Source organism: Rhinopithecus roxellana, chromosome 21 (genome assembly GCF_007565055.1).
Source record: "Rhinopithecus roxellana isolate Shanxi Qingling chromosome 21, ASM756505v1, whole genome shotgun sequence".
Taxonomy (NCBI): domain Eukaryota; kingdom Metazoa; phylum Chordata; class Mammalia; order Primates; family Cercopithecidae; genus Rhinopithecus; species Rhinopithecus roxellana.
Window position 1 is genome coordinate 36685503 of NC_044569.1, and position 14619 is coordinate 36700121.

The window sequence follows — 14619 nt, forward strand, 5'->3', positions numbered from 1 at the left end:
GACAGGTATGTCTGCATCATTCTTTGTCACATGGAGTACCATTCTGTAAGGATTAGTGGCTTATGTCTAATTCTAGGATACAAAATTCTCTCTAATGTTACCAACCAATCGATAATGTTACTTTTTAAGTCATGAAAGTAAATAATTTTATTCAACTGTACAAAGCATCATATATTTATACAAGTTATCATGTTAATAACTCCATGTACAAAGCTGTCCCTTTCTAACCCAGCATTGGAAGTCTCTTACTCAGCTCATTACTTCTGCCCTCCAGTGAGAATTTCCTGACACCAGCTGAAAATAGAATAGAAAAATGGAAAGGAGGCAGCTTTCTAAGATTTTAAAGCATATAATTTTATGGAAAATAAACATATTAGTATCGGCAAAAACTGCAGTTACTTTTACACCAATGTAATAAATGAGCTCACATGAGATAAATGACAGTTTTGTAAGTAACCATTAACAGTTTAGGATAACATACCTATCTCGTTCTTTTCACCTCATAGAGATTGCATTCACTTCCTAGCCTTGTTATTTTCCAACTATGTATATCACTTTGTGAGGAAAAAAAACTAATCTTCAGATATGTTTGTACCCAAAAGCTAGTCCTTTTTTCATGCTTAATTCTTAATTGAAACGACCTCTTGTCCAGTAGTTCATTTATTCCATAAAAGATTATAATGTCTGCTGTGTGGTAAGAATTGCGCGAAATCTGGGAATATAACTCTGGACAGGTCAGAGCTGGTCCTGCGTTCTGGATCTTATAAACAAGTAGAGTGCAGACATTTTTGAAGAATCCACAAGTGACTGTAAAATTACAGCTGTAACCATATATAAAGGAGAGATGATGGTACAGAGAGCACATGTCACAGGGGGTGGCCCTGCGACTTCTTTGAGGACGTCCTGGCTGAGCTGAGAGAGGGGCTTGGAGTGGGGCAGCTTTTCTCCCCATGCCAGCTGCTCGACTTTGCATGACCTGTGGTGGCTTTTAGCTGAAGCAAGGAGGTGTGGATATTTTAATGCGTGGAAGATCCAAAATATATGATGTATTGTTGAAGTTACATAGCAAATGTTCTTCTCCTAACGTTTTCTAAACCTCATAGTTTGTGGATTTTAAAGGATCAGGCAGTGTGTTCTTCTCATCTCTAGAATTCTAATCCTAGGCTGTGAGTTCATCATCTTTCCCCCACTGCCTGGTTCATGTTGCAATATGAAGACGTGCTGCATGTGTGTGGGCCGAAGCCAGCGGTGGTCGCTCATGGTGCAGGGCTCTGGGTGAGATGTCTGGATTCACGCCCTGCTAGCTGGCCTCACTGAGCAGGAAACTGGCTGTCAGCGGTGCAGCCTCATGTCTTCTTGGAAACTCTGCTCAACATCCTTAGTGAGCCCCTGGCACATTGATGGAGAGACAAGTCAGGTTGTAGAGGTTTTGGTTTGAGTGGAGTGGCTTGTGCCTCTTGGTGATCCTGGATGTTTGCAGGTGCAGCAGATTGCTTGATTCAGAATTGGGGATGTTCTGACCAAAGGGAGAAGTTGGATGGAATGAGGGCGCATGCACTCCAGGGCTCTGCGCTGGCTGCCTGCATTTCTTTAAACTCCTGCAATCTGGCTAGTTTGGTAGTAAGTGCTGTACCTATAAATTCACCTCCACAGACACATGTTGAAAGTGTCACACCAGCATCTCACACGCAGGTGAGGGTCCTCTCAGGGCAGGCGAGCTGTCCTCAGTCAGTGGGTGCAAGGCTCCCACGTTATGCAGCCGACATTTCTGTACAGACAGCAACATACCCACTTTGCTGATTTGCATTTTTAAAATTATTATTCTTTCAGACCTTTTTTTTTAAAGAGCCAGCCGAGGCTGGGCATGGTGGCTCAAGCCTATAATCCCAGCACTTTGGGAAGCCGAGGTGGGCGGATCACCTGAGGTCAGGAGTTTGAGACCAGCATGGCTATCATGGTGAAACCCCGTCTCCACTAAAAATATAACAAATCAGCTGGGCGTGGTGGTGGGTGCCTGTAATCCCAACTACTCAGGAGGCTGAGGCAGGAGAATTGCCTGAACCTGGGAGGTGGAGGTTGTGGTGAGCCGAGATTGCTCCACTCCAGCCTGGGCGACAAGAGCAAAACTCCATCTCAAGGAGAAAAAAAAAGAGCCAGCTGAGAAAATCAATCTCTTTCTCTCTCACGTTCTCTCTCAGGCTACTTTAGCTTATATCCCACTTGCTAAATTAAAAAAAAAAAAAAATGAAAAAGCTTTTCAAGGGATTGGGTGACATTATAAAATAAAAGATGAATGCATAATTAAAGAATATTTGTGTACTAATGTAATATCGGCTATTCTTAAATACAGGGTTAGTTTTATGTGATCAAGTAAGTAGTCTTATGTTCTTGAATACCTTTAGCATCTATGAATAATCCTGGGTATAGGAAGCAATTCGTCATATATTGACCCACTCAATCCTTGATATTAAGCAGATGTTTTTAGAGTGGCTTACACATCCCATTGGTCCTAGTTATAATTATGTAGTGGATCTCACCTCTGTAATAGTAGTTAGGAGATTGCCTCTTAGTGAGCAATATTTATCTAGAGTCATAGTTTCAGATCTAGCTTGAGGCCACACCACTAATAACTGAAATTAAAATGACATTATTTTAAAATTAAACATGGCTCTTCTAAAGTAAACACTCAAATAAAAACCTCTAATGCCCATACCAAACTTATGTTGAGCATAATGAATATGTATGTGGCTATTATTATTTTTTGATTCTCTATGCAAGCAAGGTTTGGTTAAGACTCATCAGCTTCTAGGTTAACTCTGGCTGTTTCATCTTAATCGAAGGCATTGAAAGAAGTGTGTCACCACTTAGGGATTTGTGAATAAATCCAAGTGAGACAATTACTCACAATGTCACATGCAGGATGAAAGCACATGCTTTTGTTCAGATTTGTGATGCAGGAGTTGCAGACTATTTCAGAGTTTCATCCCAGCAACATCCATTCCCAAATCTGACACAAAGAGTTTTTCTTAAAACATGTTCCCATAGAATGTAAGTACTGTCTCAGAAGCAGATCATAGTCTTGATAGAGGCTTGAGAAATTTAGCACAACTTTTTAAGGAATTCATCTCAAATGAGTATTATCTTTGTGTTCTTACCTTCGCCCACTTTTAAATTTAAGATAATTTTGATGAATAAATTGAGTTCTGCTTTCAATGAAAGCAAAGACCAGTATTTGTTTTCTATTTATTTGTAAGGTTATTCTAGCCTTAGTTTCTTCTAGATTTAAGTATAATCACTTATTTTATTTTTAAATAGTTCAACAACTTAACATTTTCTATTTGCCAGTGTGTATTAAAACCGAAGAGGACATTCTTATCCTCATAAGTTGTCCCTGTGAGTGACCTGGATGCTTGGGAACGAGGGGCTACCCCAATGCTTCTCTCTTGTTCTGTCGCCCCCACCTTCTCTCTTCCCACATTTCAGTTAATTGCAAGAAAAAACTGATATCATATCTTTTAAACTATTTTTAGAACCTTATAAAATTATGTTTTCTTAGAAGCTATGAGGCGATATCCCAAGAGATTTAAGACAATGTTGGGTTTGATGAGTGTATGATTTATTAATCTTTTTAACTTATTTTGGAGTCAGAATCATAAAGTCAGACTTGTATTGCTCTATACATGCTGGAGGAACAGTGGTTTCAGAAAAATAAGTGAAGAATAAAAGTAAGAGTCTACAATCTTCACTTCAGTGTGGGATCTTTATTTTCACGCTAAGAGTATTTAATTTGAATATAAAATTTTAGCTTTTAACAAGTAGATAGTTAAGAGCTACTTGTAGCTTGTAATTTAACTGCATGCTTAAGAAAATTTCAACTTTTTTCTGCTCTAGTCATGTGTTCTTTTCAATCATATTGAGGACAGTTGTACTGGAACTGGTATCATCCTCTTTGTGGAAAGTCCGTTGAATTAGGACATTATTAAAGGTTCACTGTTTGAGTTGAAATATGAACGTTGGCACTGTCTGAAGTTGTTTATTGTTTCATTGAACTTTGTATCAGGTTTCACTTTAATCAAACACAAGGCTTCTGTATCTTTTTACATTTTTCATGCTTCACAGTCCCAGAATCTCTGATGCCTTAATAATCACTAGAAAGTCAGGATTAGTTGACTGGTGGGAGTGGGGAGATCTTTGATTCCTTTATTTCAGCAGTTGGGGTGAGGTTTGCATTTTTGCTGTGTGCTGGCTTCGCCTTGGCTCTAAGTGTGATCCTGGGCGAGATTCACAGGCACGTACCTCTCTTCCCTGTCCTCCTGCAAGGTCATTGGTAGCTGCCACCTGCCCCCCCGCCCCAGCCTCTCCACAGTTTTGACCACTCATGTTAAAAACATACCCGCAGGTTAGTGTGCAGTAAGGGTGTGTGGAGGGAATTTTAGGAGGACAGCTATTAGGTCGGCTGCTGTACTGGTCACTGGAACGCTTAGCGCATGCAGACATCCTCCACAAGGCCACACTCCTCGGGCTCCCGCCAGCACTCTGTGCGGACGCTGGAGCAGGCGGGAGGGTCTGACCTAGCTATCTGTGGAGCCCCGGCTGCTGCTTCAGCGCTCGAGCCTCCCAGCTTGCTAATGGTTCTACTGCTTTTGAAGGTTCCAGGTCTGTGCAGCACAGTGTGGGACCCCAGGAGTGTGGATCTGTGGAGGCATTGTATTTGGAGAACTCCAGCGACAAGTAAGTAACCTAGTTTTCCTGTTGGCCCCTGACTCCTAGGAGAGCGCTGGACTGAGGTGACCCAAGTCACAGCAAAGTACTGACAGGAGCGTGTTTGTTTTGTTTTGAAACCTGGTTAGGAAATAGCTTTTTCTCCTTTGGTTGTCATCCGGCATCCTTAGCGCCTGGCACAGTGGCAGGCACAAGTGGATGAGGAATACACATTTTAGATGAATGGATGGGTCGACTGTCAGGTAAAGTGAGTGTGCGTGTGTGTGCCTGTGTGTTTATCCTTTCAACGTTGTGTTCACTGGCGCCCACTACAGGACTTTGATAATCCCATACTGACCCCGTCTCATCTGTCAGCAAGGTGCATGAGTGTCTGTTTTGTAAAAGGAAAGACCTTTCTTTGCCAGGTACCTTCTTTTCTCTTAGCATCGGCTACAAGGGGGGATATTTCAGTTTTGTTGTCTTTTCTGAAGAAAATTAAGATGTCATGTAGGATAAATGAATATTTAAAGGATTTCATGAGGTTTATTTTGACCTTCTTTCTTTTAGAATAAGAGTCAGTAAGGGTGATGAAAGTGAGAAAATGAGCAGAGATGGTCAAGTTTATCCTGTAAGCTTTGGAGCTAGTTATTCGTCAGTGGATCATACTTGCTTCCTTCCTTCATCTGTCTCTTTAGTTGTGAATGGGGACAGTGCCCTGGAAATTGTTGTCTGAGTTTTCATTCTACAGTAGTAGCTGTGACTCGAACTGTGGGGTCACATTTTCACTCTTTGTTTACTGGTTTTTCTCTGTGTGTATTATAATTAAGAACCACAGTATATTCATGCGTAAAGATGTTTAAAAACTAGGAAAAGCCTTATCCTAAAATTAGAATTGAAGACCCTGTGATTTCTTTGATGCAGCTTGGAGACCTCGGGCAGCATGAATGCTGCTTCCTGCAGGTGGGAGCGTCGCTTTCCCTGTGCCCTTACACCTGGACTTGTCTGGCCTTCTCATTGACCTACTTACTTCGCCTCTTTTGTAGAACTTAACACTACAAGCGGAAGCCTTCCTTCAACAACACCGATGTCTCCATCGGCCATCTCGACTCAGAACCTGGTCATGTCCTCGTCGGGTGTGGGAGGTGACGCTAGTGTCACGCTGACGCTGGCTGATACTCAGGGTATGCTGTCTGGAGGCCTGGACACTGTCACACTCAACATCACCTCTCAGGCAAGTGCTCCTCAGAGAGGGATACAAAGGTCCTTTCAAAAAGTGGTCTTTGAAAACATTATTCATTGACTCCTTCCTAAATATATATACTGAGCATTTTTTTTTTCAAAATCGAAGTAGCTTTTTTTCTGATTAAAAAAGTAATACAGTAAATGTAAAAAGGGGAAAAAAGAAAATTCAGATAATATGGAAGAATGTAAAAAAATAAGGTAAAACATAAAACCCAAAGCTTTAATTCCACCACCAAATGGAACCACAGTTAACGTTTTATTGTATATATCCTTCTACACCTTTATATGAATGTATAAGGTACATATTTATAAATTTCTGCAGAAATAAGTTTGTGTACACATCATGTAGATGAAGTTTATTGAAGGGCATTATGTTGTATTCATGGTTTCAGTAAGTAGCATGGAAATTTTCATGCCCTCAGTCACTGAGATTCTTACATGAATTCCTACCAGTAGAAGTGCTGTGCCAAAGGGGTGTACATTTTTACATGATTCCTTGAGCTAAGATGCTGAAAAACCTTTCAGAGTTTAATTAGGAAAATCATAATGATACATTATGATTCGTTATAATGAAGATGAATTGTAACAAAGCTATGCCAGCATTTTGATAGTTGAAGACTAATTATAATAAGACTGTGTCAGAATTTTCATAGTTGACTGTAAAAAATCTATTCTTAGTTGATGTAAATTGTGATTTCTATGTGTCTGTTCCTAGCTGTAATAGAAGCAAAATACACAGCAGAATTAGAAAGCTGAGGCTGGACACAGGTGGCTCGTGCCTGTAATCCCAGCACTTTGGGAGGCTGAGGTGGGAGGATTCCTTGAGCCCAGGAGTTTGAGACCAGTCATGGCAACATGGCAAAACTCTGTCTCTACAAAAAATGAAAACTTGGGCCATGCGCGGCAGTGCACACCCGTAGTACTAGGTACTCCGGCGGCTGGGGTGGGAGGATTGGGTGAGCCTGGGAGGTCGATGCTGCAGTGAGCCGTGATTGCACCACTGCACTCCAGCCTGGACGACAGAGTGAGACCTTCTCTCTCTCAAAACAAAAACTGAGGTTGTTTTCACCAAAACACATTCCTTGATTGTTCTGTCTCTGCGTTTTAGGCTCACCATACAAGAAAAACAGATTTTGGCATCTAGAGCAGGATTGGTCCTAATACTATCACAGCCACTTGCTGAAGAAATGACCTCTCTAAGCTCTAGTGCCTTTCATTAGTGAAATAGCAGCATTTCCTCTGCATCGCTTCAGTGTTCAGTCAGTCTCCCTTGGTTGTGGGATACTCACATGTCGTTGGCAAATAGGCTTTGCCTAGGGCTCCTCACCGAGGACCCCTGCACAGCCACTACCCTCTTCTGAGGTGACCCAGGCACACCGCACGCCAGGATTCCTGCTCGCTGGACACAGGGGCTCCCCTCTGGCTGACCTGCCTGTAGTCAAGCAGCCCTGCCTGCGTCCTGCCCCCAGGGACCTGTCAGGCAACAAACAGCCACATGTGGTGCTGGGAAGCAGAGCGTGCATCTCACTCAGAGGCATTCCTCCTGAGCTGTGTGGAGAGCGTGACTGCTTATGGAGTTTAACACACTCTCTTCACCTGCTCTTATGCACCATCAACTCCTGCTTGTCACATAATTAACCTTCTAAATAGTAGCAATTCGTATCATGTTTTAAAATTGTGGTTGGAACAAAAGTAGTCAACTGGCTAGGTGTGGTGGCTCACACCTGTAATCCCAGCACCTTGGCAAGCCGAGGTGGGCTTGAGGTTAGGCGTTTGAGACCAGCCTGGCCAACATGGGGAAACTCTGTCTCTACTAAAAATACAAAAATTAGCCGGGCATGGTGGCAGGCGCCTGTGATGTCAGCTACTTGGGAGACTGAGGCAAGAGAATCACTTGAACCTGGGAGGTAGAGATTGCTGTGAGCCGAAATCACACCTCTGCACTCCAGTCTGGGCCACAGAGTGAGACTCCATCTCAAAAACAAAAACAAATAAACAAAAGGAGTACCCATCCTAAGATGTAAATTACTGGGGTGTGCTTTCCTAGATGCAGGAAGCATGATGATTATGGTGGACCAGCCATGTCTCCTCCTTTCCTACCTGTGATCTTGGTTACTGTATCTCAGGGCCTAGTGAAGCCCCCGAGGTCTGGGGCAGGCAGTGGGTGGGGGGAGGCTGGATGGGAGAGCACTTTTACTTATTTACCATTCAAGGAACATGCTTCAAATCCAGGTACAGGAGTCTGTACACTAACTCGGAATCCATTTGTCTTTCCCACCTTTTTATTTGCTGCTAAGATGTTTTTATATTTAAATGATGACGACTGTAAATATGACCTTACTTCCTGTTGTCTTGCAAAGCCTTAAGGGCATAACGTGCATCAGACTACCCTAGCATTGCATTTGGGAACACGGTGACTGTCCTGTTATAAGTGTGAGTCAGCTCCCAGGGTCCCTGGTGTGTTTCTTATTGTAGACTTTTAACTATAGTAATTAAAGACATAGTAAAGAAGTAAAAATTATTTAAAATATAAATTTTAATTAGTTAAATGCCTTTGAATAACTTTTGGAGGGTGGGAATTGAGTTTGTTGAGAAAAACCCAGAAAGGCATTTATTTCAATGATTATGAGAGTGTATTTTCTGTATGTTAAGTTTTATCACTTTGAGAATTATCCACTACAGTTGAAGTGAAAGTTCAGTAAGTAGTTCTCAGTATTTTCCAGGTTGTATTTTTAAAGTCTGCAGATACTTGCCAGGATGTCCCATGCCTTTTTTGTAGAACAGTCGGCCCCCAACTCCCAGGCTGTGGACTGGTACCTGTCCATGGTCTGTTAGCATCTGGCCGCACAGCAGGGGTGAGTGTGGGCCAGTGAGCATTACCGCCTGAGCTCCACCTCCTGTCAGATGAGCTGGGGCATTACATTCTCAAAGGAGCATGAATCCTATTGTGAACTGCACATGTGAGGGATCTAGGTTGTGTGATCCTTATGAGAATCTAGCTAATGCCTGATGAGGAACAGTTTCATCCTGAAACCATCTCCCAGCACCCCCTACCTCAAATCCGTGGAAAACTCTTCTTCACGAAACCAGCCTGCCTGGTTCCAAAAAGGGTAGGGACTGCTGGTGTAGTGCACGTGGGTCACCCAGGAGCCTTGTGAGCGGGCAGGTGGTTCCCCAAGGAGATTCTTCAAGAAGGGCTGTAGAGTGAAGCCTTGGTGGCAGTGATGACCCTGGGATGTGCTGTGGCCCGTTTCTGGGCCTGCTGTCCTCACCAGCAGGCAACCCGGGCTCCCTGGCTCCACACCAGTCCCCTGGTGGGGTCACTGTCTCATTTAGGATGCTGCTTTTGGGACAGAAGTCCTGTGGGTCCCCAGCGCCTCAGGACAGACCCCATCAGCTGCCCCTCTGGCTCCTGCCTGGCCCCTGCCACGTCACGTGGACTCGGGCTTTGCCTGCTGAGCTGCCAGAAGTACCTCGTTTGCTACGCCCTCTCCCTCCCACCCACTGCGCAGGTGGCTCCTGTGCCTGGCATCCAGGGTGTGCCTGCAGCCACACACCCTGCTGTAGTGCTTCCCTGCCGCCCTCCTCAGCCCTTCCACTCTGGCCTGAGGACATGGGAGCAGGAGGCCTTGTGAGCAGCAGAAGCCGGGTGGGTCTTCTGGAACCCATGTCTAGCCAGATACATTAGTGTTTCTATTAAGCTTTGGTGGGTTAAGTTCATTTTATATGTTCTTTTCTGTACTTCATATGCAAAATTTATAAACCAAATTGATTAATTAGCATACATTGTCCAATAAGTAATTTTAAAATATCCAGTAGAAATTGTGTAGCTTTATTTGAATCTTTTTTCTGTTAGCTGGCAAACTGAGACTTAGGCTGATTTAATACTCTGAAAACGGCCGGGCACGGTGGCTCAAGCCTGTAATCCCAGCACTTTGGGAGGCCGAGTCGGGCGGATCACGAGGTAAGGAGATCGAGACCATCCTGGCTAACACGGTGAAACCCCGTCTCTACTAAAAATACAAAAAACTAGCCGGGCGAGGTGGCGGGCGCCTGTAGTCCCAGCTACGTGGGAGGCTGAGGCAGGAGAATGGCGTAAACCCGGGAGGTGGAGCTTGCAGTGAGCTGAAATCCGGCCACTGCACCCCAGCCTGGGCGACAGAGCAAGACTTCGTCTCAAAAAAAAAAAATAAAACAAAATAAAAGATTTTATTGGACACTGATTTTTAAATCAGGAAATTTGCATTAAGAATACTTAAGGTTGGCTGGGTGTGGTGGCTCACGCCTGTAATCGTGAGGCCAAGGCTAGTGAATCACCTGAGATCAGGAGTTCGAGACCAGCTTGGCCAACATGTTGAAACCCCGTCTCTACTAAAAATACAACAAATTAACTGGGTGTGGTGGCATGTGCCTGTAATCCCAGCTACTCAGGAGGCTGAGGCAGGAGGAGAATTGCTTGAACTTGGGAGGTGGAGGTTGCAGTGAGCCAAGATCGTGCCATTGCACTCTAGCCTGGGTGATAAAGCATGACTCTGTCTCAAAAAAAAAAAAAAAAAAAAAGGAATACTTAAGGTTTGCAATTGAAACACAAATGATAAGCTAGTAAATTACATTGCTTTCAAGTTTTTTTAATTAAAGTTTTTATTTTGAGATAATTGTAGACACACAGGCAATTTTTAAAAAATAGTACGGAGAGATTCCATATATACTTATCCAGTTTCACCCAATAGGAGCATGTTGCAGAACAGTAGTATAATATCACAAACAATTATTATCAATGATAAGCCAAGGTACAGAATATTTCCATCACCTCAAGGACCCCTCGTGTTGCTTTTTATAATGACTTCAAGACCCTCTTAACCCTGACATCTGCCACTCTGTTCTTTATTTCTGTAATTTTGTTATTTCAAAACAACAAGAAGTTGTAATTTTTCCCTTGATATACCTATATAAGCTAAGACTCTCAAATATCTTACCTTTAGTTTGGGAATATATGAATTTATTGAGCCAGTTGGTTCTTATGTGCATTAGAATTTCTGACCAGCAGTTTTTTTGGTCTTTGATTAATAAAATAAATGTGAATTAATAAGTCCAGGTTGATTAATACAATTTTTCAAATTGGGCAGTCTGATAAGGGTGGTGGCAGCAGCTGGCAACAGACATGTCACAAAAAAGTGTAGCATTCACTGGTATTTGAAAATAGCAATATTTAATCAACTTCTCTATGTAGGGAGGTAGGGAACATGAAGCTTTATTAGTATAGATAGGAACTTCGGGTGTAGTGGCTCACAAATCCCAGCACTTTGGGAGGCTGAGGCAGGCGGATCACCTGAGGTCAGGAGTTTGAGACCAGTCTGGCCAACATAGTGAAACCCCATCTCTACTAAAAATACAAAAATTAGCCACACATGTGGCACATGCCTGTAATTGCAGCTACTCAGGAGGCTGAGGCACAAGAATCACTTAAACCCAGGAGGCAGAGATTGCAGTGAGCTGAGATCAAGCCTCTGCACTCCAGCCTGGGTGACAGTGCAATACTTTATCTCAAAAAATAAAAGAGAAGAAAAAGAAAAAGAACTTTTCAATTTAGATCATGTTTATGTAAAAAATTAGGCTGATATATGGAGATACCTAAAATAGCCTCATTTTGCTTTTTTAAAAAGCTGCTTATGGGAAGTAGGGAACCCAAATCAAGTTAGAAGCTCTCTTTTTCTGGAATCCCTGATGATGACACCTGCCACTCTTTCCCTTGAGAAGTGAACCTGAAATTATCTGACGGAGGAAGTTTTTAAAAATGCCAGCTCAGTCCTCTTTTTCCTCTACTGTGTCTCATATGGTTCGGCCATGTCCCCACCCAGATCTCATCCTGAATTCCCACATGTTGTGGGAAGGACCTGGTGGGAGGTAATTGATTCGTGGGGGCAGGTCTTTCCCGTGCTGTTCTCATGATAGTGAATAAGTCTCATGAGATCTGATGGTTATGAAAAGGGGAGTTTCCCTGCACAAGCTCTGCTCTCTTTGCTGCCATCCATGTAAGATGTGACTAGCTCTTCCTTGCCTTCCACCATGATTGTGAGGCTTCCCCAGCCACATGGAGCTGTCAGTCCAATTAAACCTCTTTTGTAAATTGCCCAGTCACGGGCATGTCTTTATCAGCAGCATGAAAACGGACTAATACAGCATCCCCTCCTCAATTCTTAACTTTCCTTTTGGGACCTCAGCTTGCATAGTTCCCTAAGACATTGAGAAACACCCCTCACCTTAAAGCACAGGAGCCAATAACATCAGCCATGCTTCCTGTGATCAGCCACGGTTTTAACTGTGTGTGAAATGTGTTTAGAATCAGTGCTGATTGCAGCAGTTCAAGTTGCATGCTGAATTATTTCTATAAATTCAGCATTTGCAGTAGATATTCGGACCCTTTAAGCTGCAGCTTCCTCTCTGCTCTCGTGCCCCATACCACCCTACCTTTCTCATTCTCTCTTATTCTCTCAGATCCATTCTCATAGCTAGAGGTGTGCTGGGCTGGTAAGAAGACTTACAGTAGTTTTCTATAGCATAGCAAAATTGTATATGCATTTCTAAGCAAATAAGTGTGTTGTAAATATACACACATGTAGAGACTCTGAGATGTAATTTATATAAGTTCACCTCATTATTTAAAGTATACAATTGAATGGTTTTCAGTGTATTTACAGAGTTGTACAACCATCACCGTGGTCTAATTTTAGAGCGTTTCATCACCCCTTAAAGAAACCTGGAGCCATGAGCCATCACTCCATGTTCCCACGACCCCCGGCCCACCCTCACCTCTGCCCCTGGCAACTGCCAGTCCACTTTCTGTCTCTGTAGATGCATCTGTTCTGGGTATTTCATAGAAATGTGATCATCCGTGTTGTCTTTTGTGACTGGCTTTTTTCATTCCTTAGAGTATTTCTAAGGTTCCTCCATGCTGTAGCATGTACCAGAACTTCCTACCTTTTTATTACTCAACAGTATTCCCTTATACCACATTTCATTTGTGCAGTTATCGGTTGATGAGCATTTGGGCTGTTTCCATTTTTTGGTTATGGGTAATTCTCCTGTGGACATTTCTGTATAAGGCTTTGAGTGGACTCTGTTTTCACTTCTCTTGGGTTGCTGGGTTACATGGTGACTCCACAGTTCACTTTTTGAGGAGCTACCAGCTTGTTTTCCAAGGTAGCTGCACCATAAAAGATCTTTTAAATTATTACTTGTTTTGCTAATGTTACAACTTCTGAAATAGTACTAATCTTTTGCCAGGGTCAGCAGTTCCCAGCACTCCTCACGGATCCCTCTCTCTCGGGCCAGGGTGGAGCAGGCTCGCCGCAAGTCATACTAGTGAGCCACACGCCACAGTCAGCGTCTGCTGCTTGTGAAGAAATAGCCTACCAGGTACAGGATATTCTTTCATTCACAGAGCTTTCGTCGCTTTTAAAAACATACAGATTCAGAAGGGATGGTGGTAGAGGGTCATGGGGGTGCTGTGTGGCCCGGGTGGCTGGGGCTGACTTCTGAGATGTCCCCAGCTGAATCCTGAGTGGACATAGGCTCTGTGGGGGCGTGTGTTGAATGACAGGTACGACATCTCAGTCATTTTGTGATTTGTTTCTTAGGGAGTGAGGTTTTAGTACCACGAAATTAGATGTAGCCACCAGTGATATGTAAATCTAATTTTAAACTTATTATATTTGCCTACTGATCAGACTTCACATATCCAGCCACTTGCACTTAGTTCTTTCTGCAGATTTCCTAGTAACACCTTTGCTGATTCTGTTAAGTGTCATATACATTTTCATATACCTATGTGTGTGTGCATCTGCGTGCAAGATCTATTTGTCATTTGGCTAGTCTTTTTTCTTAAAATACATGTTTTTGGGAGACAAAATATTTAGTAAGCAATAGTCTAAATATAGAAGAGTCTAAAAACTCTTTGCTTAAAAGTTTCCAGGGTCAGAATTAAGGCACAGATGATGAATAATCTCTGAATTTAGGAAGCATTAAACATTTTTAGCAAATGAGTTTTCAGAATAATGACTTACCTGTTTTTCAGTAGGACAAGGGCTTTTTCACAAAGAGATGAGATATAACCAGCACTGGGGATGTCCTAGAGTTTGACCTGAGTAACCAGAGCTCGTCTCACTGAATTTCAGTTTGTATAACTTAACACATTTGTGTCTGGGGACCCAAGACTGCCCTCAGGTTTGACGATTCACTACAAGGTCTCACTGGATTCAGAGAAATCTGATCTGTTGGTGGTTGTGGTTTATACTTGTGGTTACAATGGAAAGGTGCAGATGAGAACCAGCAGAAGGAAAAGGCACGTGGGGTGGAGTCCAGAGAACCCAGGCACAAGCTTCCCAGTGTCCGCTCCAGTGAGGTCACACAGACACTGCTGATTCTCCCAGGAACGCTGTGTGACAGCGCCTGCCAACTGTCACCAACTAGGGAAGCTCAGCTAAGCTCTGGTATCCAGAACTGTATTAGGGTCAGACGTGGCCATGGAGTGCCCGCGTGGCTGGGCTTAGCTATGCGGTCTCCAGGCCCCAGCCCCTCCAGGTCAAACTGATGCAGTGGCCCAGGTCCCCAGATGAAACAAAAATAGGCCTTCACCATAAGTCACATCATCAGCACAAACTGTGTGGCATTGCCCAA

The 14619-nt window shown here is 43.2% G+C and overlaps 1 protein-coding gene across 3 annotated transcripts in view; it reads left to right on the top strand.

Annotated features, from left to right (window-relative positions):
- ZNF236 (zinc finger protein 236) overlaps nucleotides 1–14619 on the top strand; it is a 146736-nt gene that overhangs the window by 109258 nt on the left and 22859 nt on the right. For 2 of the 3 annotated variants that reach the window (XM_030925730.1, XM_030925731.1), the window contains exons 26-27: nucleotides 5745–5932; nucleotides 13228–13359. In XM_030925730.1, coding sequence (XP_030781590.1) covers nucleotides 5745–5932; nucleotides 13228–13359 — 320 coding nt within the window. Of the gene's footprint in view, nucleotides 1–4649; nucleotides 4732–5744; nucleotides 5933–13227; nucleotides 13360–14619 lie in introns of those variants that run through there. The other variant, XM_030925732.1, reaches the window with a different exon arrangement.